At 40.2% G+C, this 24,316-nt stretch overlaps 1 protein-coding gene across 1 annotated transcript in view; it reads left to right on the forward strand.

Annotated features, from left to right (window-relative positions):
• PARD3B (par-3 family cell polarity regulator beta) overlaps nt 1–24,316 on the forward strand; it is a 1,167,183-nt gene that overhangs the window by 1,071,629 nt on the left and 71,238 nt on the right. The window contains exon 22 of the mRNA XM_002685527.5: nt 22,790–22,869. Within this exon, the coding sequence (XP_002685573.1) occupies nt 22,790–22,869 (80 nt within the window). The remainder of the gene's footprint in view (nt 1–22,789; nt 22,870–24,316) is intronic.

Raw genomic sequence — 24,316 nt, forward strand, 5'->3', positions numbered from 1 at the left:
CTGTGCCTAAAGATGTCATAAGAAAATTTCAAAACTAAACTAGCTTTTGAGATATGTCCGAACAGTCATTTACAACTTGGATACACAAAACAGCATGACCACTGTGGTTCATTCTAATTAGTGAGTATTCTGGTCAAATTAAAAACTACCATTCAGATCATACTATAGTACTCCCATTATTGGGATATTTGTTTGTAGCATAGAAAGAAATGTATTTGCTTTGGAAATCTCAAAAAATTCAGACATAGTACCTGATTTAACAGGACTCTTTAATTCATAATACTTAAAAGAATGAGGTATTTGAATCCATTATTCCATAAAAGCTTTCCCATTCTTATGAAGTAGGTGAGTTCACTTCTCCACATTTATAACTTCCTCCTTTGTGTGGGATGGGTCTGGCCTCCTGCTGCTTTGCTGCGACTCCTCAAGCAATAGTCAAGCTCATTCATTTTCAGGGTCCCCAGTTTTCAGGACTCATAGAAATTAGTGATTAGAAACACGTTGGCAGTGTTGGGTCATTTTTCTTACAGGTAGAGAATTATACTCGAAATCACTTTTCCGGGTGTGTTGTCCTTTCTGATTGTAAACAGGCTAACCCACCAGGGTAGGCAGAGAAGCAATCAGGGTGAGTCTAATAAACACTTGGCAGCAGGCCTAATGAAAAGAGGAGTGGACCTAAAAACCTTTAATAAGCACTTTCTCTTTTTGTAGGTTCTTGCAGTATTTGGTTTTCAGGAATATCTGGGCAATGGGGGACTTTTAGAGGCATTTATTCTGGGCAGGTATTTGAATTCTCATTGAGTGAGAATGACAAGGTAGAGCGTGTGTTTGGTGGCTGTTAACTGAGTCATGGGTCACTGAAAATATTGTGTGCAGAATTAGATTTTCATTTTTTAAAAAAATGAATTGGTTAACTTTTGGACCATAAATTCCTGTGTTCCCAGGAGTGGAGTGAAAGGGGCTCTAATGTTCTTCTCAAAGCATTGCAGTCTCCTGCTCACACTCAAGTTTTGCTGCTCTTTCTGACTTATTTTGTTTTAGGGTTTTGTGTTTGTTTTATCTTTTGCAGGGCTTCCCAATTTTTTGAAGTATAATTGACTTATAATGTTGTGTTCATTTCTTTTATACCCCATATTTATATGCATATATATTCTTTTTCATGTACTTTTCAATTGCAGTTTGTCAGAGTATTGAATTATGGTATTTGTAAGGACAGAAAATTCTTCCCGTTCTTTCTTTGGATGAGTTGTTCCCAGCGGATGACCCCCAGATTGAAAATGATGTTTCCCCTGGGAACATCCTAGGTTTCAGTTGTGTTCTTCATATGATCAGTGACTCACATGTATATTGCTAGGATAATTTATATAGTTTTGCTGCCTGCCAAGTAAAAGTTTCTCGTGGCCCTTGGGGAAGATGCTCAGAGAGACCATCCCATAGACTGCCCTGGACCAATTGACAGAATCAGGAGATGACGATCTCTCTGACTTGGATTAATACTGGTGTTATTTTCCATACCAAAGCCCAATTACATGATGGAAGACTTTTAGTAATTGGGCCCTTTGGATCTTAAATCCTCTCAGGTCAGTGCCTATGAGGAAAGCCTTCAGTAGGAAGGACCCTGGGGCTTCGCACAGAAGGTAAATCTGATTTATAGATGGGCATGGCCTTACGTATGTCACAGATACATTATGAATGGGCATTCTACATTTTCTAACATACAAATCAACTCCCCCTGGGAAATTATCCCTCCTCTTAATGGATTGCACCATTGGAATTTATTTGTAATATTCATCCTAAATTTTCACTTTTCTTAATTTCATTACATTGATGAGTTGAGATCCCTGTGTATCCTTTTTCCTACATCTTAGAGCTGTAAGGAGTATTAGGCTAAAGTTTATAAATCACCTTATAATTTTCTATGTGGTAACACTAAAGTAGTAAAAGACAGTTGTGATAATAAATAGATGCTGATTTCTATTCAACATTTATTCTATATTGGGGCATAAGGAATACAACTTTAAATATATCAACGTTTTTCTTACTTAATACATTGAACCAGCATTCCAGTTATTTGTTCTTATTCTTTAGTTGCTAAGTCATGTCCAGTTCTTTGTGACCCCATATAGCCCACCAGGCTCTTCTGTCCATGGGATTCCCCAGGCAAGAATACTGGAGTGGGTTGCATTTTCTTCTCCAGGGGATCCTCCTGACCCAGGGTTTGAATCCACATCTCCTTCATTGGCAGGCAGGTCCTTTACCACAGAGGTACCAGGGAAGCATTTTAGTCATTTAACTGCCATTAAGTTAGGATTTTCTTTGCTTAAAGAGAATCATGTTCAGTGTTGGTTTCTATTTTCTTTATCTTTTCCTTGTCTGCCAACCTCTTGCTTCATGAGGCTTCCCTACAGACTCTGAATCTTCACTTCTCAGGAGAAACTGTCCCTGGGCTGTCCCTTCCCTCTACACCGAAGCCACGGATGCTTCCAACTTAAAAACACAATGATGGAACTTCCACCACAGTGCAGCACTAAATCTGGGAGTGCACTTACCTAGGAAAACCGAAGATAGACTGTGATAGGACCTCTAACAGAATGACTGAGGTCAGCAGTAGGAGTGAACTCACTCCCTACCTGTGCACTGAGCCTGTTCTGCCCTGAGAACAGATGCAGCTGCCCTCCTCTCCCCATCCAGGAGTGCAAACACAGGCCCTGGTATTTATGTGTGATCCCAAGCAGTTCAATAATGTTGTAATAAAATGCACACTTCACATCTGTACTGTGAAATGCCTAAACCATAATGAATACTGTTTCTTGACTTTACTCCATGCGGTGGAATTAATGTTCCCTCATGAATTGGAGCATTGTACTCACTTGTTAATAGCCTCTTGAGGTAGGCCAGCGAGGTTAATCCAAGTCTCTTTTCTGTGGATAGTTTAGGATTACATGTTTCTCTGCTTGCCTTTGTTACATCTCACATTCAGGGTTACTTTTTTCATTTAAGTCATTCATTCTTTTCATCATCCAGCCTTTATCAAGCATGAAATATGTGCTAGACAACAGGTGTTATCAAACATCATTGTACAAGACCATTTTAAGATAATCTAGATAATTATTTTTTAAAAAGTAATCTAAACTCTTGGAAAATAAGAAATGAATAGCTGGGCTGAGAGCTTCCCTGAGGACTTGGTGGTGGGAAAAAAGGGCAAAGGGGAAAACTGAGGCAGGGTACGAAAGTGTGAGCACGCATGCAGGTCAGCAAAGGACCAGTGGTCAAGAAGGCGCATGTAGGGGATGTAAGGATGAAGTTGCCAGGAAATGAGACTGCAAAGATGATAATGATGATGACAGCCATAGACTATGAAAGACTTGGATATCATGTTCAGGAATTTAAACCTTTTGCTAGTCATTGAGCAGTTTCTGTGTAGAGCAATAAGATGATTCTATGTGCACATGGCTGTAATGGTTTAGTCTCTAAGTCGTGTCCGACTCTTGCGACCCCATGGACTGTAGCCTGCCAGGCTCCTCTGTCCATGGGATTTCCCAGGGAAGAATACTGGAATGGGTTGCCATTTCCTTTTGCACGGGATCTTCCCGACCCAGGGGTTGAACCCAAGTCTCCTGCATTGCAGGCAGATTCTTTACCAACTGAGCCATCAGGAAAGCCCCATATGTGTGTGTATGTGTGTATAAATATATATACACACATGTGTGTACACACACATGCATACCTACGTTCATCCTTTTAAATGTGATATATCATTCTAGCCACTCATCCTATATATACATGTATATATATTAAAATGCAGGAAAGAGACTCTTTTACAAGAGAAAGAACATTTCTCTGCATGTGCACTCTCTCTCTCTTTTCTTTTTCTCTATACCTCTCTTACTCTCTTCCCCAGAACTGTTTTTGGAACAGTAGTACTAAAAAAGCTTCCATTAGTTTATCCAGGACAGGTCAGAGGATCATGGAAAAGACTTCTACAGAGCAAGAAAGAGATTTTCTCTAGGTATTTTTCTTACAAAAAGAAAGGAGGCCAGGTTCACTTAACTGTAGCAACAATGTGAATACCTACGATTTATTGAACATATAAGTGTGCTGTACATGTATGATATGGACTCTGTGGTCTACATGCCTCATGCCATTTAATCCTTACAGCAACGATCTGAGGTGGGTACTATTATCAACCCCATTTTATAGGTGAGAAAGCTGAGGCTCAGAAATTAGCTTGCTCAGAGCTACACAGTCACCAGATGATGGAGTTCAAGGCCAGCCAGTCTATTCTGGAGTAAGTGCCCCTAACCACCACACCACACATCATGCAGGCCAGGGACCATGGCCTCTCAGTGTCCAATTAGAAACTCTTTTTACAAGTCAATTTCCAGCTAGAATGGAGGGACGTGGTGCACTGTATGAATGATGGCACTCTCTAGGATTGTCTTACTGTTGTGCCACCCTCTTTGAGCAAAACAGTCTTACAAAGAATGTATAATACCTGCCTTTCTGTTGTGCAGGGTAGTGGCATGGATGAGTCCAATGATGCATGAGTATGTACCTGGATCTTTACACAATCTTTTGTTAATGTAGTTTTGATGATATCATTCTAAAGATACGTAGGAACTAGACCATGAGCACATCTACAGACAGGAGAGATATTTTGAAAATTGGTATTGACCCTGGAGGGATCAACCTGGAGAATAGAGGTGTACGCAGTCCAGCCAAGCCCAGGGTCCGGTGCCCATCAGCATCCAAGCCCCGAAACCAGCCCCAGCTGATGGCCCTGCCCTTCCAGAGTTTTCACCAAGAGGTAGTGCGGCTGTCACAGTTATGAGCAGCTGTTTTCTATTTTAACAATAGCTATTAAAACCCACACATGAGTATTATTTCTCTACCCTCCCCTCAGCAACTTTGGTACCTGGTTCCCAGGCTTTAATCATTTCACTGAACACAGTCGCCAAACCTGAGCCCCACCCCACCCCCTCCCCCAGGTCATCGCACAGAGCAAGTGCTTCCTGCTCAAGTGGCACTGTCAGATCTCTGCTGGGTGGACTTCACAGAGAAGGCAGAGTAAGGTTAGATGTGGCACAGGTGGAGTTTTTTTCAAAGCCATCCGAGGCAAAGGAGATGAAGCTTTGATGTAGACTTTCACTGTTTCTGAAGCAACTCGGGAAGACAGAGGAAAACAATCTTAGCACTGGTCCCCTTGTATCTGAACTTTCCTCATTGTAGTCTCAGTATTAAGCATATGAGGGACATCCAGAGAGGGCTTGTAGAACCCCAGTTAACCACAGACTTGGTGCCTCCTCCCTGGTATGGGACTACGGTGGTGCCATCATGCTGCATTCATTTCTTGGCTCCTGTAAGAAACCTGAGCTAATTTTTATTGTTGTTGTCGCTCTCTGTATATTTGCATAATTTTATATCCGAAGCTGAGTTCTTGATTTTGCAACAGCATAATAAAAAATACTGTGAATTGGCAGATTTGGGGTATGATTTGCAGCTGGTCTGTCACTTCCTCTTACTGGAAGCTTCAAAGCTTCAAGTCTGAGACAATTATCATATTTTATAGGACCTGAGCTTATATTTGCATCTGCTCATCTTTTTTACTGTTTTTTTTAATACTCTCTTTTCACATTTATTTTTTGGTAGATGAATAGTCCAATGTACTCGTTCTATACACTTTTCTCTTTCTGATATAAATTCATATGGTCTGGTGCTATTGAAATCAGAGTACTGAGGTCTAAGCCTTGTGGACAGTTTTGGAGATTGAAAATGATGACCAAGCAAATGTAATCCCAAGTTACAGTAATATCTCTAACCATCCCCCTTTCACTCGTTGTCATTATTTAGATTAAAATGTGTATGGAAGCCACAGTGGTTTTCCAGGATGCAAAAATTATTACAGAAGCTTCCTCTATTAGTGGAAATTATTAGAGGATGGAAATGGTACTCCAAACAGCAAGAATGACATTAATTATGGGAAAAGCAATCGTATCTGGCAGTTGGCAAGCATGCATTATTCTTCAACACTCTTGCACGGGTTTGTGTCCAGCCAGCACTAGAAATCTAAAAGCTTTTTATTTTGGCAAAGTTTTCATAGCACTTGGACTTCCAGCATCTAGATAAAAGATAATTTGGAAAGAAATTATGTTGATGAAATTGAAGAATTCAGTAATGAGTTCTGTGTAGATGAATCAATGCCCAATTAAATAATTATATCAAATCCAACTTTAAATGTTGACTTAATCACATTTTAAAGAGTTTGAAAGTAACATGCTATATATACATTCAATGAGAAGAGCGACATTGAATTACTAAACCTGGTAGGGGAATGGGGTATTCTGATTGACCTGAGAGTTTGGTTAACGGGACCTTGAGACAGGAATTACCTGTATGCTGAGAATGAGAATAGCTTGCAATAACCTAGCTCGTTTTCATCCCATAGTTCCATTTCCTGTTTGCGATTTTTCTTTCTTTGTGTTGTTGTGTTTTTGTTTTTTTTTTTTTCCTTTTTCCCTGTCTACACCCGTGTTTCAAGGCTTTCTTCTGTGTTTATCACTATTGTAATGTTCTTACCACCTTCTACAGACTCTGTTTTTCTTATCCACTGCTTGTTCTCTTCTTATCTTTTTGCCTTTTCATACTGTTCATGGGGTTCTCAAGGCAAGAATACTGAAGTGGTTTGCCATTCCCTTCTGCAATGGATCACATTTTGTCAGAACTCTCCACCATGACTGGTCCAGCTTGTGTGGCCCTACATGGCATGGTTCATGATTTCATTGAGTTAGACAAGGCTGAGAGTCCCTTGGACTGCAAGGATATCCAACCAGTCAATCCTAAAGGAAATCAGTTCTGAATATTCATTGGAAGGACTGATGCTGAAGCTGAAGCTCCAATACTTTGGCCACCTGATGCAAAGAACTGACTCATTGGAAAAGACCCTGATGCTGGGAAAGATTGTAGGCATGAGGAGAAGGGGATGACAGAGGAGGAGATGGTTGGATGGTATCACTGACTCAAAAGACATGAGTTTGAGCAAGCTCCAGGGGTTGGTGATAGATAGGGTAGCCTGGCGTGCTTCAGTCTATGAGGTCGCTACAACTGAGCAACTAAACTGAACTGAACTGCTTGCTTTCTTCACCTCTTCTTGTCCCTTCACAGCAGTGAATACAACCAACAAAAGCAACATGTATTGCTTCATTCACTCACTCAGCCCTTGCCACATTTAAGCCACTCATCATCGTTTATTCACTAAATAGTGTCCAACTCTTGCAACCCCATGGACTGTGGCCTGCCAGGCTCCTCTGTCCAAGGGATTCTCCAAGCAAGAATGCTGGAGTGAGTTGCCATTTCCTTTTCCAGGGCAGCTTCCTGACCCAGGAATCGAACCCAGGTCTCCTCATTGCAGGCAGATTCATTACCAACTGAACCACAGGGGAAGCCCCAAGGGGATGCTGTGGCTGCATGGGCCAGGAACTAACATGACCATAAGAAGAACTACCAGAACTACAGAAGCAGATATCCTGCCATAGGCACAAAAGTTCATTCTGCCTGACTGATTATGCAGTGATTGAAAGTCACTCAGTTATATCTGATTCTTGGCGACTACATGTACTATACAGTCCATGGAATTCTCTGGGCTATACAGCCCATGGAATTCTACAGGCCACAGTATTGAAGTGGGTAGCCATTCCCTTCTCCGGGGAATCTTCCCAACCCAGGGGTCGAACCCAGGTCTCCCACATTGCAGGCGGATTCTTTGCCAGCTGAGCCACCAGAGAAACCCATAAGAAGAGCTACCAAAACTACAGAAGAAGATATCCTGCCATAGGCACAAAAGTACATTCTTGGGATGCATAAAATGCGCAGTGCAATCAGATCATTGAGCATATATGAGAGGAACAACATAAAGCAGGAAAGTTAGATGGCTGTCAGGTACTGAGAGCCTTTATTCACTGTATGTGCTTAGTCACTTAGTCATGTCCAACTCTTTGCGACCCCCTAAACTATAACTCACCAAGCTCCTCTGTCCATGGGGATTATCCAGGCAAGAATACTGGAGTGGGTAGCCATCCCCTCCTCCAGGGGATCTTCCCAACCCAGGGATCGAACTCAGATCTCCTGCATTGCAGACAGATTCTCTTCTGTCTGAGCCACCAGGAAAGACCCCACTAGTGAATTAACTATTCTATTAACTAGTGAATAATAGTGGCTTTATTCAATAGTTAATAGAAAACCATTGACTGGGGTATGGTGTGTTTGATTTGGTTGTTCAAATATTTTGACAGAACATCAATTTTCAGAAAGTCATCTGTTTACTTCTTTCTTTCTCCTCCTCTTTTCTTCATTCGTCTTCTTAGAACTAAATTCTGCTGGAATAGCAGTCAGTTGCAAGATAATTTGGTTAATATATTGGGTTGGCCAAAAAGTTTGCTTGGGTTTTCCAGTAAGATGCTATCAGATCAGATCAGATGAGATCAGTCACTCAGTCGTGTCCGACTCTTTGCGACCCCATGAATCGCAGCACGCCAGGCCTCCCTGTCCATCACCAACTCCCGGAGTTCACTGAGACTCACATCCATCGAGTCAGTGATGCCATCCAGCCATCTCATCCTCTGTCGTCCCCTTCTCCTCCTGCCCCCAATCCCTCCCAGCATCAGAGTCTTTTCCAATGAGTCAACTCTTCACATGAGGTGGCCAAAGTACTGGAGTTTAAGCTTTAGCATCATTCCTTCCAAAGAAATCCCAGGACTGATCTCCTTCAGAATGGACCGGTTGGATCTCCTTGCAGTCCAAGGGACTCTCAAAAGTCTTCTCCAACACCACAGTTCAAAAGCATCAATTCTTCGGCACTCAGCCTTCACAGTCCAACTCTCACAGCCATACATGACCACAGGAAAAACCATAGCCTTGACTAGACGAACTTTTGTTGGCAAAGTAGTGTCTCTGCTTTTGAATATGCTATCTAGGTTGGTCATAACTTTCCTTCCAAGGAGTAAGCATCTTTTAATTTCATGGCTGCAATCACCATCTGTAGTGATTTCGGAGCCCAGAAAAATAAAGTCTGACACTGTTTCCACTGTTTCCCCATCTATTTCCCATGAAGTGATGGGACCGGATGCCGTGATCTTCGTTTTCTTAATGTTGAGCTTTAAGCCAACTTTTTCACTCTCCACTTTCACTTTCATCAAGAGGCTTTTGAGTTCCTCTTCACTTTCTGCCATAAGGGTGGTGTCATCTGCATATCTGAGGTTATTGATATTTCTCCCGGCAATCTTGATTCCAGTTTGTGTTTCTTCCAGTCCAGCGTTTCTCATGATGTACTCTGCATATAAGTTAAATAAACAGGGTGACAATATACAGCCTTGACGTACTCCTTTTCCTATTTGGAACCAGTCTGTTGTTCCATGTCCAGTTCTAACTGTTGCTTCCTGACCTGCATACAGATTTCTCAAGAGGCAGATCAGGTGGTCTGGTATTCCCATCTCTTTCAGAATTTCCCACAGTTTATTGTGCTCCACACAGTCAAAGGCTTTGGCATAGTCAATAAAGCAGAAATAGATGCTTTTCTGGAACTCTCTTGCTTTTTCCATGATCCAGCGGATGTTGGCAATTTGATCTCTGGTTCCCCTGCCTTTTCTAAAACCAGCGTGAACATCTGGAAGTTCACAGTTCACATACTGCTGAAGCCTGGCTTGGAGAATTTTGAGCATTACTTTACTAGCATGTGAGATGAGTGCAATTGTGCGGTAGTTTGAGCATTCTTTGGCATTGCCTTTCTTTGGGATTGGAATGAAAACTGACCTTTTCCAGTCCTGTGGCCACTGCTGAGTTTTCCAAATGTGCTGGCATATTGAGTGCAGCACTTTCACAGCATCATCTTTCAGGATTTGAAAGAGCTCAACTGGAATTCCATCACCTCCACTAGCTTTGTTCGTAGTGATGCTTTATAAGGCCCACTTGACTTCACATTCCAGGATGTCTGGCTCTAGGTCAGTGATCACACCACCGTGATTATCTGGGTGCTATGGGAAAACCCAAATGAATATTCTGACAAGCCCAACAAGTGTAGGGCTGCTGTGTGTCTGATCCAGCATTAATGGTAGCGTGGGTCTGGTAACTTTATGAATTTGCATGTTGAGGTGCATGTTTAGATCAACACTAGTTATGGCCAGTGTCCCCAATAACTTGTTCTGTCACATAAGCTTCTCCTACCGATGTACTAATATTATTTTGAGTTATTAGAATCTTTTCTAAGCAACTACATATTTAAGGTTCCTAATGGTTTTGATTTATACTCCAGGTCCAAGTTTAAATCTAAACTATAAGAATATTTCTAGTTCTATTTTATTTTTTTTAAAGAAATGAAAAAATTCAGGACTACATTAAAAAAAAGAGCTTGAAAGGGGCAGTCTTAATGGAACTTAACCAAAGGACAGATGTCATAAAAACTTCTTTAAAAACATTTTGATACTATGTATCATATAATTTAACACGTCTGGTTCAAAAAACTAGTTAACCTTTAGGGAAGCTGATTAATTTTTTGTGTGTTAACTGCCACTGATTAGATGTTTATGACTTCTGTTTCATTGACTCAATAAATATTAATCAACAAGATGATATACCAGGCCTTAAGAATGCAATGGCTCAAAAAAGAGGCATTGTCTCAATTCTAATGAAGCTTACAACCTGATGGCTTATGTAAACCAAATTAGCAGACTGACAACTATGCATGAATACTGAAAAAAAAAATGTTTTAATTAGTGTATGTAATACAGGATATTTTAAATAAAGCATGCTGCTGCTGCTGCTGCTGCTGCTAAGTCGCTTCAGTCATGTCCGACTCTGTGTGACCCCAGAGACGGCAGCCAACCAGGCTCCCCCGTCCCTGGGATTCTCCAGGCAAGAACACTGGAGTGGGTTGCCATTTCCTTCTCCAGTGCATGAAAGTGAAAAGTGAAAGTAAAGTCTCTCAGTCCTGTCTGACTCTTTGCAACCCTGTGGACTGCAGCCTACCAGGCTCCTCCATCAATGGGATTTTCCAGGCAAGAGTACTGGAGTGAGTTGCCATTGCCTTCTATGAAATAAAGCATAATCCTTTATTAAAAGTTATTTTAATAAAAATTACTTCTGCTATATCAAAAATTAGCACCCATACATATATTAATGCCCCCAGCCCTTTTAAATAAATATTGCTAGGCAACTGAAGTTCAATGATATGGCTTTGATGACCCTAAGTGCATTCAGAATGCTCAGTTCAGTTCAGTGCAGTCGGTCAGTCGTGTCCGACTCTTTGCGACCCCATGAATCACAGCACACCAGGCCTCCCTGTCCATCACCAACTCCCGGAGTTCACTCAAACTCACGTCCATCGAGTCGGTGATGTCATCCAGCCATCTCATCCTCTGTCGTCCCCTTCTGCTCCTGCCCCCAATCCCTCCCAGCATCAGGGTCTTTTCCAACAAGTCAACACTTCGCATTAGGTGGCCAAAGTATTGAAGTTTCAGCTTCAGCATCAGTCCTTCCAATGAGCACCCAGGACTGATCTCCTTTAGGATGGACTGATTGGATCTCCTTGCAGTCCACGGGACTCTCAAGAGTCTTCTCCAACACCACAGTTCAAAAGCATCAATTCTTCAGTGCTCAGCTTTCTTCACTCTCACTTCAGTCCAACTCTCACATCCATACATGACCACTGGAAAAACCATAGCCTTGACTAGACAGGCCTTTGTTGGCAAAGTAATGTCTCTGCTTTTTAATATCTCAGACAGTCATAATTTCACAAATTCCATCCCATTGTTACCATAGGTTCATATGAACTTTCAGGTCTGATGCCTCAGTTATTTGTTTAAGAAATAGAGCAACAGAAACTGTAATGATCCCTGCCAACATGTGAGACAGCATTAAGAGTGAGAGAAACACTACTTTTGGGTCAGGCATATCTCAGTTCAGATATTGGCTTTGCCACTGTATGACCCTTTGGCAAGTTGCTTTAAGATCCTCTGAATTCTAGTTTCCTCATGTGTAAAAAGGAGAAGGCAATGGCACCCCACTCCAGTACTCTTGCCTGGAAAATCCCATGGGCGGAGGCGCCTGGTGGGCTGCAGTCCATGGGGTCGCTAAGAGTCGGACACGACTGAGCGACTTCACTTTCACTTTTCACTTTCATGCACTGGAGAAGGAAATGGCAACCCACTCCAGTGTTCTTGCCTGGAGAATCCCAGGGACGGGGGAGCCTGGTGGGCTGCCGTCTCTGGGGTCGCACAGAGTCGGACACAACTGAAGCAACTTAGCAGCAGCCCCAGCAGCATGTGTAAAATGAGGCAGAAGTGGAAATGGTCTCATTGATTATAACTCATGATACTGATTGTAGAGTGTTCCGGAGAATGTTCTCTTCCTAGTAACTGTAACTGGGAGTAATTTGAACTTGCCCACTGGCTAAACTACAAAAAAAAAAAAAGAAAAATTCTGAAGACATTAGAATTTTGCGTTTACATTGTTTCATTTTTATAAATGCAAGTGTATTTTACATATACTAAAGAGCTTTAGACAATGAATATCTTTTATTCATTGTTTAATAGTTTAAAGAGATAATATGAACTCAAACAAATACTGTGAACAAACTATTACCCTTTTAAGATTTAGTCATATTTTGAAGATCAACTTTATTTCTTTTAAGATGATCAAAGAAGGTTGTCATAGAGTACAATAAACTAAAACAGCACAGGAATAACTAACTCACATATTATATCCAAGGAACAATTAGAAACCAAGTTCAATAAGTACTAGATACTAGAACCTAGTGATTAATGTAAATAACCAAAACTCCACCAAAGGGCTTTTATTCTGTTCTTGAAAATACAGGACAGGTGAACAGACAAATTTCTTGGGGAATTCTTTTCCTAATACTGTTTTTCTCATCTTTTCATCAGACTTTTGTCATCTTCCAAGTAAGAGTTTATATGTCAGCCAGTGTTACAATGTCTCTATTTGTAGGTAGACAGATGGGGAAAGGAAATGAGGAGTGGTGTCTGGCTCTTTAATTAAAGACACAGAGCCAGAGTTTGCTCTTCAAGCTTATTGGCAAGACACATATGGACATGTACCCACATACACACACACACACACTCTCACACACAAAGTGCATCTGATGGATGAAGCCAAATTTGTAAATTGTATCCACAATCATAGTTTCTATGGTAACTGTATCTTAGACCCGAGACACAAACAGAGCTGGGCAGAAGATGTCTGATTTTATTTTCTCCGAAGATAATCAGAAGAGAGATTGTTGAGGCTATGTCCCCTGTACATATAGCTAGGACTTGGATGGTGCTAGCATGAGGTTTAATGTTTAAATCCCAGTAAATGTTTTATAACTTTATAATGTTGCAGGTTGCTTTACTTTGTTATTCAGCTTTAAAATAATTATAATTATGTAACTACATTTGGGTACTTATTAATAAGGTATAATTGATTAACATAATGTAGAAGTTATATACAAGGTAACATTTATAAATGTGTGTAGGTCAGAAGAGACTTAAAGATTTGTAGTGTTAACTCTAACATTTTACAAGGAAGGAAAATTTAGGCACAAAATGGTTAAAAAGGCTTATCCAAGAGTTATTTTTAAAATATTTTTATTTGCTGTAGTTTCTAAACTAGCAGATGTTCTAAGCAAGTCTATAAGCTGAATACCCAGTTATTTGACAAAATTACTGAAATTAAATTAGAGAAAATAAACACTTCAGAAATAATGGTTTGAACGAGTGTGTGTACTTTTGCTTCTCTGGATACGTATTCGTAAATACATATTTCAGGAATAATATACTTCACATTGCAAAAGGAAAATAATTGAACAGCTTATTTTGATTAGTTTCTTTTTGTTTAGATGGGATATTGTCAGTTGCCTTTCCTCTAAACTTGTAGCATTTTAGCAGAATGTCTTAATATGGGAAGATTATCAAAGTCAGGTTCATAACTTTTTAGATATTTTTATTGAGTTGATTTATTTAAAAATCTTCCAGCTAAACCTATAGCTAGGTAAAAGCAATGTAATTAAAAGAAAGCTTCTGGAAACTGCTCACAAATATCTGTCATGACACCAACTTGAAACGAAAGGCAGATTTCCTAAAATGGCATCTAAATTTTTATACTTTGCATTTTAATCTTATGATGTGTCTGGCAGCATGAAACTCATTTTTTGGTAATGGATCTGAGTAAGACATATTTGTAAATGAGGATGTTATGTATAGGTGAATAAGCTGTATTGCAACTTTGCACAGTCTTTCCATCACAGCAGCTTTTAAAATTTCCTCAGGAAAATTGACTGATGGGACATAAATTACAACATTGGCAAAAATGTGTCCTAACCTGTGGGAACTGGAAAACATGTTAATTTTGAATTGTTTCCGCTTTTGACCGTCAGACATTTGCAGAAAATCTTGTGTGATTTATTCTTTTATTTATAATGAATTGTTAAAAAATGTTTGAAAGGGCATTAAATCTTCCTCTCTGCCATTAATCTGCAAGTGGGGGAATAAGGGGGGTTAAATGGCCTCTTTAGTATATTGCTTTACGAAACTGCTGATTCTTGCAATACCAGGCTAGAAATACATACTAATTTAAGGAACACAGAATGTAGGCAGCAAGCTCCTTGCTTTTGTAGAGAAAAGACTAATAGCTTTATTTTAACAAGGCTCTTAACACCCCAGCCAGCAGCAGGCATTGAGTGAATGAAATTGGGAGAACTCCCATGGACTAAAAGCATCTTAATTCAGCATTCCCTCAACTTGCCCCCTCCTCAAACCCCAAGCCCTCCTGATAGGCTGCCATGGGCTGTCATAATCCAGACAAAAAAGATCACCACGTGCAAGGCACACCAAGGTATTAGCTTTTCAACTTGTTTTGAATAAGCTCTCTGAAGTTTCACTTCCTGTGCAGTAGAAAGATAGATATGTCCCAAATCCAAGCCTAAGTTCTAACATTACATTGTTGTAGAAAAATCTAGGTTTCTGTTATGGCTTAAGTCAAGATTATTTCTATCAGACATATATTTAGGTCATTACATTAAAAAAAAAAAAAACCTGCATGATACCAAGTGAGATAAAGAGCTTCTTTAAAAGATTAATTGGATCAAAGCTGCTGACCTTATTTTTTTTATGATAAGAGAAATTACCTAATAAGGAATTCTTCAAGGAGGAACAATTCTGAGTCTTGTTGAGCATAGAACAAAATGAGGAATGAACTTATAAATGCCTCTGCCAGTTCTCTCTCCTTTCACTCCCTCCAAAAGTGGCTTGACTTCCTAAGGACCTGACTAAAACTTATAATTAGTGCCTCTTTGGCAACCCTTCTATTTCCTACTTTCAGTTCACAGCTATTTGCAAGAAGCTTTGTCCCCAGCACAATAATTTGTATTGCCGCCATTTCTGAAATAGTAAAAGTGATCAAATCACAAGAGGAGACTAGATAAATTATGATTTATCCATAAATCAGATATTATATTGCCATAAAAATTCACATTTGTAGAAATATACCTGCTAGCACAGGAAAATGCCAATAATAAACAGGTGGGAAAAATTCTATATACCACTAAAATATTTATATATTTATAAATGTTAACAGAGGTCATCTTTGAGTAATTTAGGGAGGAAAAAAAAACTGTTAAATCTGTTTTTTAAATAATTGAACACAAATGTATTCCTATCATCTCCCTTGACTAACAGGTGTTTCTCTGAGCAGGAAATGGCTTTTCTAATCTCCGTATCTTAGAGTACTTAGCATATGGCTCTCTACTTAAGAGACACTAACAAATGTTTATTTACTTGAAAGTATTTCTCTCATTTTCTGAGCATGATAGAATAAGACAGTATATCCAGTGGTTGTTTATTTATTAGAATACTATAAAGATTTTCAACACCGTAGAGTCTGGCTTCCTCTCCCCATCAATCCTTTGAAATCACGCTCAATAAAGCACCAATCAGCATCTCATTGCCAATTCCCACATACCCTTTTGCAGACTTTATATCAGTCACTGTTCAGTTGCAGAGAACAATATATACTCTGGCTAGTTTAAGCAGGAACAAATTTATTACACCATATTAACGGGCTTACAGAATTATAAGGAACATTAGGAAGCAAATTCTTAGAAAAGCTTTCAGGAATGATTTCCCAAGCCACAGGACAGAACCAGGCTACCCAGGGAGCTTCTGCCATTTCTTTGAGGAAACTTTTGGCTCCACGGGTTCAATCCCTGGATCAGGAAGATTCCCCTGGAGAAGGAAATGGAACCCACTCTAGTATTCTTGCCTGGAAAATCCCGCAGACAGAGGATCCTGGAAGGCAGGCTACAGTCCATGGGGTCACAAAGAGTCAGACATGACTAAGTGAGTAACACTTTGGCTCCGCAAGTCACACGGTAAAGGCCTGTATCAGGAGCCACCACAGCTAGGAAGGTAGAAGGTACCGCAAGCAGGGATTCACCTTTAGTGCCACCAGCTCCAAAGCTACCTTAGCACGGGGGAAGGATCAGGTAAAGCTTGTCAACACACTGTGGGTGCCTTAGATCTTGTCTTATTGAAGCTCTTGGCTGCTTTTGACACTGTGAACCACACTCTCTTTCCTGGGACTCTTTCCATTAGTTCCTAAAATAACACTCTCTCCTCATTCTCTCCCTGACCAACTACTTTTACTCAGACTCCCTCCTGGGTTCAACTTTTTTTTTTTTGCCTGTCCCTTAAAGTATAGTATTTCTAAGACTGTTATTGGCATTCTCTCTTTTCGTTGCATGTCTTTTCTTTTATTCTGTCTGTAGATGCCTCCTGGGCATTCTAATTCTTTTCCAAGGTTTCAGGTACCATCTGTAGGCCGAAGGTTTCTCAATTCTACATCTCTAGTCCAGATTTTTTCTTCTGTGTTGCAAATTTGTATACTCAATTATCTCTCAGACATTTCTATCAGATGTCCCAACTCAAGCTTAATATATCTAAGTGTTCCAGTGTTCCCTCCTCCCACCCCTACCCCTAAATCTGTTCTTTCTTTAGTCCCATCGTGGCAACAGCTGAAAAGCCCACCTAGTTGCTAAACTCAGAAAACTTAGGCACAATTCCAAACACATCCTTCCCATTAATTCTCAGTCAGTTTTATTGAAGTTACCATCTTAACATCTTTATGTTGCTCCCTTCTTTCCATCTTTTTGAATAGCCCCTTGGTTAGGCCTCTATCCTCTCTGACTTAGACTGTCACTGGAACTCAATACAAAATACAATAACTCAATACAAAAATAACCTCTCTACCCTGTCAATATGTACTATCACGTATAGAATATCACTTCTCAGTGTCTTCACCATCAGCTAATGGTAAAATCAAGTTCCTTGGCACGAGCTCCTCCAAGATCCAGTCCATGTCAGTTTCTCCAGAGTCTCGGGTGACAGACTTGAATCTTGTCTCAGATATCCCACGTCCTAGCTTAACCTTAACCTCCCTAACCTTAGGCAACTGCCCAATTTTCTCATCTGAAAAATGGGACAACCATTGAAGACAATTGGGAGGAATGTATGCTGCTGCGGCTGCTGCTGCTAAGTCGCTTCAGTCGTGTCCAACTCTGTGCAACCCCATAGACGGCAGCCCACCAGGCTCCCCCATCCCTGGGATTCTCCAGGCAAGAACACTAGAGTGAGTTGCCATTTCCTTCTCCAATGCATGAAAATGAAAGTCAAGTCAGTCAGTCATGTCTGACTCCTAGTGACCCCATGGACTGCAGCCTACCAGGCTCCTCCATCCATGGGATTTTCCAGGCAAGAGTACTGCAGTGGGTTGCCATTTCCTTCTCCGAGGAATGTATGGGCTAATGCAAATAAAACATTTAACCTTGTTCTTGACACTCAGGAAGGGCCAAATAAATGTTGAATTATAGTAATCAAAGAAGAACTAAAAAAAATGGAGAGATAGTCCTTGTTCTTGGATAGACTTAATATCGTCAAGCTGTCAGCTCTTCCCAGCTTGATCTATAGACTCAATGTACCCCCAGTCAAAATCCCAGCAAGTTATAAACTGATTCTAAACGTTATGTGGAAAGGCAAAAGACACAGAATAGCCAACACAATATTGAAGGAGAAGAACAAAGTTGGAGGACTGACATTACCCAACTTCAGGACTTACTGTAATGCTACAACAACCAAAACAGCGTGGTGTTGGTGAAAGAATTAACAAATAAAGCAATGGAACACAACAGAGAGCCCAGAAATAGAGGAATACAGTCAAGTGATCTTTGACAAAGTTTCAAAGACAATATAATAGAGCAAAAATAGTCTTTTCAACAAATGTTACTGGAACAATTGGACAGAGATCAGATCAGATCAGTCGCTCAGTCATGTCCGACTCTTTGAGACCCCATGAATCGCAGCACGCCAGGCCTCCCTGTCTATCACCAACGCCCGGAGTTCACTGAGACTCACGTCCATCAAGTCGGTGATGCCATCCCGCCATCTTATCCTCTGTCGTCCTCTTCTCCTCTTGCCCCCAATCCCTCCCAGCATCAGAGTCCTTTCCAATGAGTCAACTCTTTGGCATGAGGTGGCCAAAGTACTGGAGTTTCAGCTTTAGCATCATTCCTTCCAAAGAAATTCCAGGGCTGATCTCCTTCAGAATGGACTGGTTGGATCTCCTTGCAGTCCAAGGGACCTCTTAAGAGTCTTCTCCAACACCACAGTTCAAAAGCATCAATTCTTCGGCGCTCAGCCTTCTTCACAGTCCAACTCTCACATCCATACATGACCACAGGAAAAACCATAGCCTTGACTAGACAAACCTTTGTTGGCAAAGTAATGTCTCTGCTTTTGAATATGCTGTCTAGGTTGGTCATAACTTTCCTTCCAAGGAATAAGCGTCTTTTAATTTCATGGCTGCAATCACCATCTGTAGTGATTTTGGAGCCCCCCAAAAATAAAGTCTGACACTGTTTCCACTGTTTCCCCATCTATTTCCCATGAAGTGATGGGACCGGATGCCATGATCTCCGTTTTCTGAATGTTGAAACAATTGGACATGCATATGCAAAAAAAAGAATCTAGACAAAGACCTTACAGTCTTCACAAAAATTATCACAGACCTAAATGTAAGTGGTAAAACTATCTTCCAAAACTCCTAGAAGATAACATTGGGAAAAAATCCAGATGATCTTAAGTTTGGTGATGACATTTTAGATATGACACCAAAAGCACAATTCATGATGTATTAAATATATGGGAACTCTCCATACCTTCCTGTCAATTTTGATTAAAACGTAAAACTGCTCTAAAAAATAAAATTGATTTAAAAAATTGCACTAGCGGCAATAACCATAATAGTAACCATAATAATATTAATTGTACCAGTGATATTGTTGCTACCATTACTAATATCCTTTTCCTTACAGTCTCTCTTCTTTCACCAAAATGTTGACATTCCCTGGAAACACAGTGCTCCTTTTAGGCTTCCGTGTTGTTTCGCTTTTGTTCTCTCTACCAAGAATGCCTTCTCCTGCTACTCCCACCCCCTCCTCCTCCTAAACGATTCCTCCTCATTCGTATTCAAGTTTTAGAGGAAACTTCAACACCTGTATGAAGCTGTCTTCAACTCTCCCGGGTGGACTCTGGTATCTGTTCTCTCAGACTCCCATTGCCTCCTCCTTCAGACTGACACTCCAGCAGTGATCTCATTGCACCATAATTGTTTGCAGGCCTGTCTCCTTTATATTTAAAGCAATGACGAATTCAAGCCCCTGTTCATTGCTTTGAATGTGGTGCCTCGCATGGCATTAGAGTAAAGAAGGTGTTTAATAATTACTAATTGAATGACTACATTAAAGATGCTTCAGTGTCAACAGAGAAGCACACAAATACATATGCAATTGGAGAAGAATGGAATAATTTTTTAATTGAAGTCTAGTTGCTTTACAACATTGTATGACATAGGGATACAGTGATTTGATTATACACGTATAAGTGTGTTTCTATTTTCTCCAGGCTCCTCCGTCCATGGATTTTCCAGGCAAGAGTACTGGAGTGGGGTGCCACTGCCCTCTCCGAATTTAGCTTATTATAAGATATTAATATAGTTCCCTATGCTTTACAGTAAATCCTTGTTTATCCTAATTTCATACTCCCAATTTATCCCTCCTCTACTTCTCCTTTGGTCGCCATACGTTTGTTTTCTATGTCTCTGAGTCTGTTTCTGTTTTGTAAATAAGTTCATTGGTATCATTTTTTACATTCTGCATATAAATGATATCCTATCCTATTTGTCTTTTTCCATCTGACTTACTTCACTTAGTATGATCATCTCTAGGTCCTTCTGTGTTGCACAAGTGGCACTATTTCATTCATTTTATGACCAAGTACTATTCCAGTGTGTCTGTGTGTATATGTGTTTGTGTAAATGTATACCACACTTTCTTTATCCATTCCTCTGTCTAGACAGTTAAGGTGCTTCCATGTCTTGGCTATTGTAAACAGTGAACACTGGAGTGCCTGTATCTTTTCGAATTAGAACTTCCGTCTTTTCCATATATATGCCCAGGAGTAGGATTGCTGGATCATATGGTAACACTATTTTTAGTTTTTTGAGAAATATCCATTCTGTTTTCAAGAACAGCATAATTTCTGATGTATAAGCATCCCATCCATCTTTTGAAGCCTGGCCTTTGTTCTTCTACCTCCGTGAAGTATTTTCCTAACAACTTCATCTGTGCTCCCGGTAGTAACATCCTGAATAACATTGGTTCATACATTGTCCTACAACATTCTTTAAATATTTCATTTCTAATCCTTGTTTTCCCAACAAGACTAAAAGTTTCTTAAAGATGAGCATCATCCTACATTTAATATAATCTAGCATGCCAGTAGCTTACCAGACAAACCACTGCATATGGGCACAGTCTCTCAAGACACCAGAATGTTAACTGCCCCCATTAGGCCATGCCAGATCAGATAAGAACCCTGAAAATATTAACTTGAAGTTTGGTGACCACTTGAAAAGGATTAGCTGTAAATGTCTAAAGTCACACTAATACATAAGCACAGTGTTTTTCTAACAACTAGAATTAATAATCTTCAATGCAGTTCTGGTATTTACATTAATTCTTCCTCCATAAAAAATAGGTCAAAACAAACCTTAGATAGGCGTGTCTGAGAACAATACTTTAATCAATCGCTTCTTTTTTAGTGCCATTTATTTATCCCCTAATTGTCTGATACCATCCTTGCCCTTAGTCTTTGTTTAAAAGGTCAGCCATTTAAATCAGGGCTTTATCCTAATGCAGAGGTTTCTGTCTCTCTGTAGCTGCTTCCAAGTCTATATGTACAGTCTTCATCCTACCTAGGTAGCTACTGGGCTGTCATCCTCTCAAATAATTCCAGCTCCTCCTGTTCCATATATTGATAAAAATATAAAGAGGTTTTACATAGGCACTCTTTAAATGCCTCCTGTAATCATTTGACACCAGAAATCATCTTTCTTACTCTAAATGTGAGTATATGCTTATTTTGCAATATCTCCCCCCAACAAACCCTCCCTCCACACACCACCCAAGCTGGGATGGTGGTTTCCTTGAGATCTGGGACTGCTGGTAGGAAGAAAATAATTCCAGATTTAGTACTACCTAGAAAATTTTTCTCTACAACCTTGACACTGTGACTTCCTGTGTTTTATGCTTCCCCCTTCCATACCCATTAGATGAGGGCTGCCCCAGCACAAGAGCGAGCACACAGGTGGCCAAAACTCCACATGTGTTGACATAGACAGGTGAGGAATTGATCAGTCAACAAGTACCTTCAAAGTACATGTATGTGTTTATCCCATATGTGTTTTTAGTTGTTAGAATAGATATGCAAAAACTATATGTAAAGTCATATTCATGAAGCTAACACATTTTATTGAGAACCCACTGGGGCCAAGTCACTCAGTGCCCATCAGAATCTGAGACTTGTGGAAGAGACCTGAAGAGAGGTAGACACAGGGAGTATAATACATTGAAAGGGACAAAACCAACAAAAACCAACACTAGATAGAAAAGAGTTTGTCACGTCTCTGGTTGTTCGTCATGTCTCTGACAGAGCTCCGGGAGGTTCAAATGATCAGAGAGGGCTTCAGAGAATCTGTGGAAGAACTAGATGGTTGCTGCCAGTCCCGGGCAGTAAAGAAAGGTTTCATGAAAATGTACTTTTAAATATACATTCTTGTCCCAGCCAAGAGAAGCCTAAGGAGACATGATGACTGTGTAATATGGTGCCCTAAATGGGATCCTGAACAAAGAAAAAAAATTAGGTAAAATCTGAATAAACTATGGACTTTAGTTATCAATACAGTGTTACTATTGATTTACAAATTGTAAGAAATGTACCATATGAATATGAGATGTTGGTCATAGAGAAATTGAGTTTCAGATATGTGAGAACTCTCTGTACTATCTTCTCAATTTTCCTGGAAGTCTAAAGCTGCTCTGAAAACTAAAGCCTATTTTAAAAGGAAATGAAAGCGGTCATAAAAATCTACAGAATACCCCTGGCATGGTGACAAGGAGGAGTCAGTTTGACAATGACCCTTTTTTGAAAGAAGTGACTTTGTTGTTAAATGCCATGTTTGTGGCTTGATCATCAATTCCTATAACGATACTGAGTTCTTGCTTGCTTTTCCATGGTTGATTTTTGGCAGGCAGCAGCAGCATTTGTGCACTGATTATAATTTTGAGATGCATTGTCAGTAACCAGGGTGCATAATGGATCTTCATCTCTAATTACTTTTCTCTCCACAGGTGTCTGGAAAGGGTCCAGATGGGAACGCACACAACCTCCGCTTTGAGGGGATGGAGCGACAGTACGCCTCCTTACCCAGGTACATCACCAAGGGGTCTCCCCTCACCTTCTCACCCACACATAAAGTCTTTAGAAAAATCTCCATGAAATAGAAATCTGGCTGTGTAATAAGGAATATGTTATAATTTTGCCTTACCACCGCCTGCCGCAACCCTCGTGCCATCCTCACAACTGTGCTAATAATTGAAACACTTGTGGGTTATTTTTTAAGGGAAGAAAATAGTATATCATTGCAATTGAACATGTCAGCAAGAATATTGGATTCTGAATGGAAATCCTAAGCCATTGCTATAAAAATGGTATTGAACAGCCTGCACCCAGCTTAGAGACAATAAAATAGTAAATCCTCTGTCCTAGGAATTACCCATGAGGAAGGGCATGCCAACTTTAACCTTGGAGCTTCCTGTGGGTGTTAAAAAGCAGGAGAGAAATGTGAACCTGGGAAGGTGTTTTTCGCTTGATTTAGAACCTTTCTGAGTTCTTTGGGGAAAAGGCAAATATTGCTGAGAGGCACTGACCCATTGAAGGGAAGAGACATCTGGGTGGGAAAGTTCGCTTGGTGGTTCTGGCCTAACAAAAGCCACTTATGCTATAACTAGACACCCTGAAAATGAGATACCATTCTCAAAGGTTTGTCCTCTTATCGGGGAGACGAAGAATAATTTTAGTCTGCAATCAGTGACACGTGACAAAGGAGAAGGCTTTCCAGGATGACATAGCCTTCAGTGACCATGGGAGTTAAGTGAGTTGAGTGTGAGAATGTGTGAGTTTGAAAAACAAAAACAAAGAAATGTTAATGCCAGCCAGAAAACTAAAATAGTACAGAATGTCCCCTTTTATTTATTTTTTTGTTTTATTTTGTTTTTATTTTATTTTTTAACTTTACAATATTGTATTGGTTTTGCCATATATCAAAATGAATCCACCACAGGTATACATGTGTTCCCCATCCTGAACCCTCCTCCCTCTTCCCTCCCCGTATCATGCCATCCCTCTGGGTCGTCCCAGTGCACCAGCCCCAAGCACCCAGAATGTCCCCTTTTAAAAACAGGGGTGCAGGTGGACCCTAAGGAGAGCTTTTCCATCATCAAACTGCATTGTTAAAGTGCTAGCTCATGGCTGGGTTACCGTTTTGAGTTGCGTGTTGACTATATTTCTGTGTGTGAACTGACAAGAATAACATCCTGAATATTACAACAGGCATAGCGTAAGTGACCATCTGCTCTTATAAATAGTATGTTGATTTTCAAAAGTAATAAAATCTCAGATCTAGCAGAGAAGCAACGTTGAACACTGACTGAGCAGGATGCCCAAAATACGATATTTTAAAAGCTTCTGTACAACTATATTTTGTCTCCCTGATTTCTCTTTTTATATGTTGTCTCATAAGTTATTTTTCTCATCCTCAATTTCTTTCCTCTTCTGATTTTTTTCCCCTGGCCTAGTATTTTGTTTTCATTTTAAAA

This window comes from Bos taurus, chromosome 2 (assembly GCF_002263795.3).
Source record: "Bos taurus isolate L1 Dominette 01449 registration number 42190680 breed Hereford chromosome 2, ARS-UCD2.0, whole genome shotgun sequence".
Taxonomy (NCBI): Eukaryota; Metazoa; Chordata; class Mammalia; order Artiodactyla; family Bovidae; genus Bos; species Bos taurus.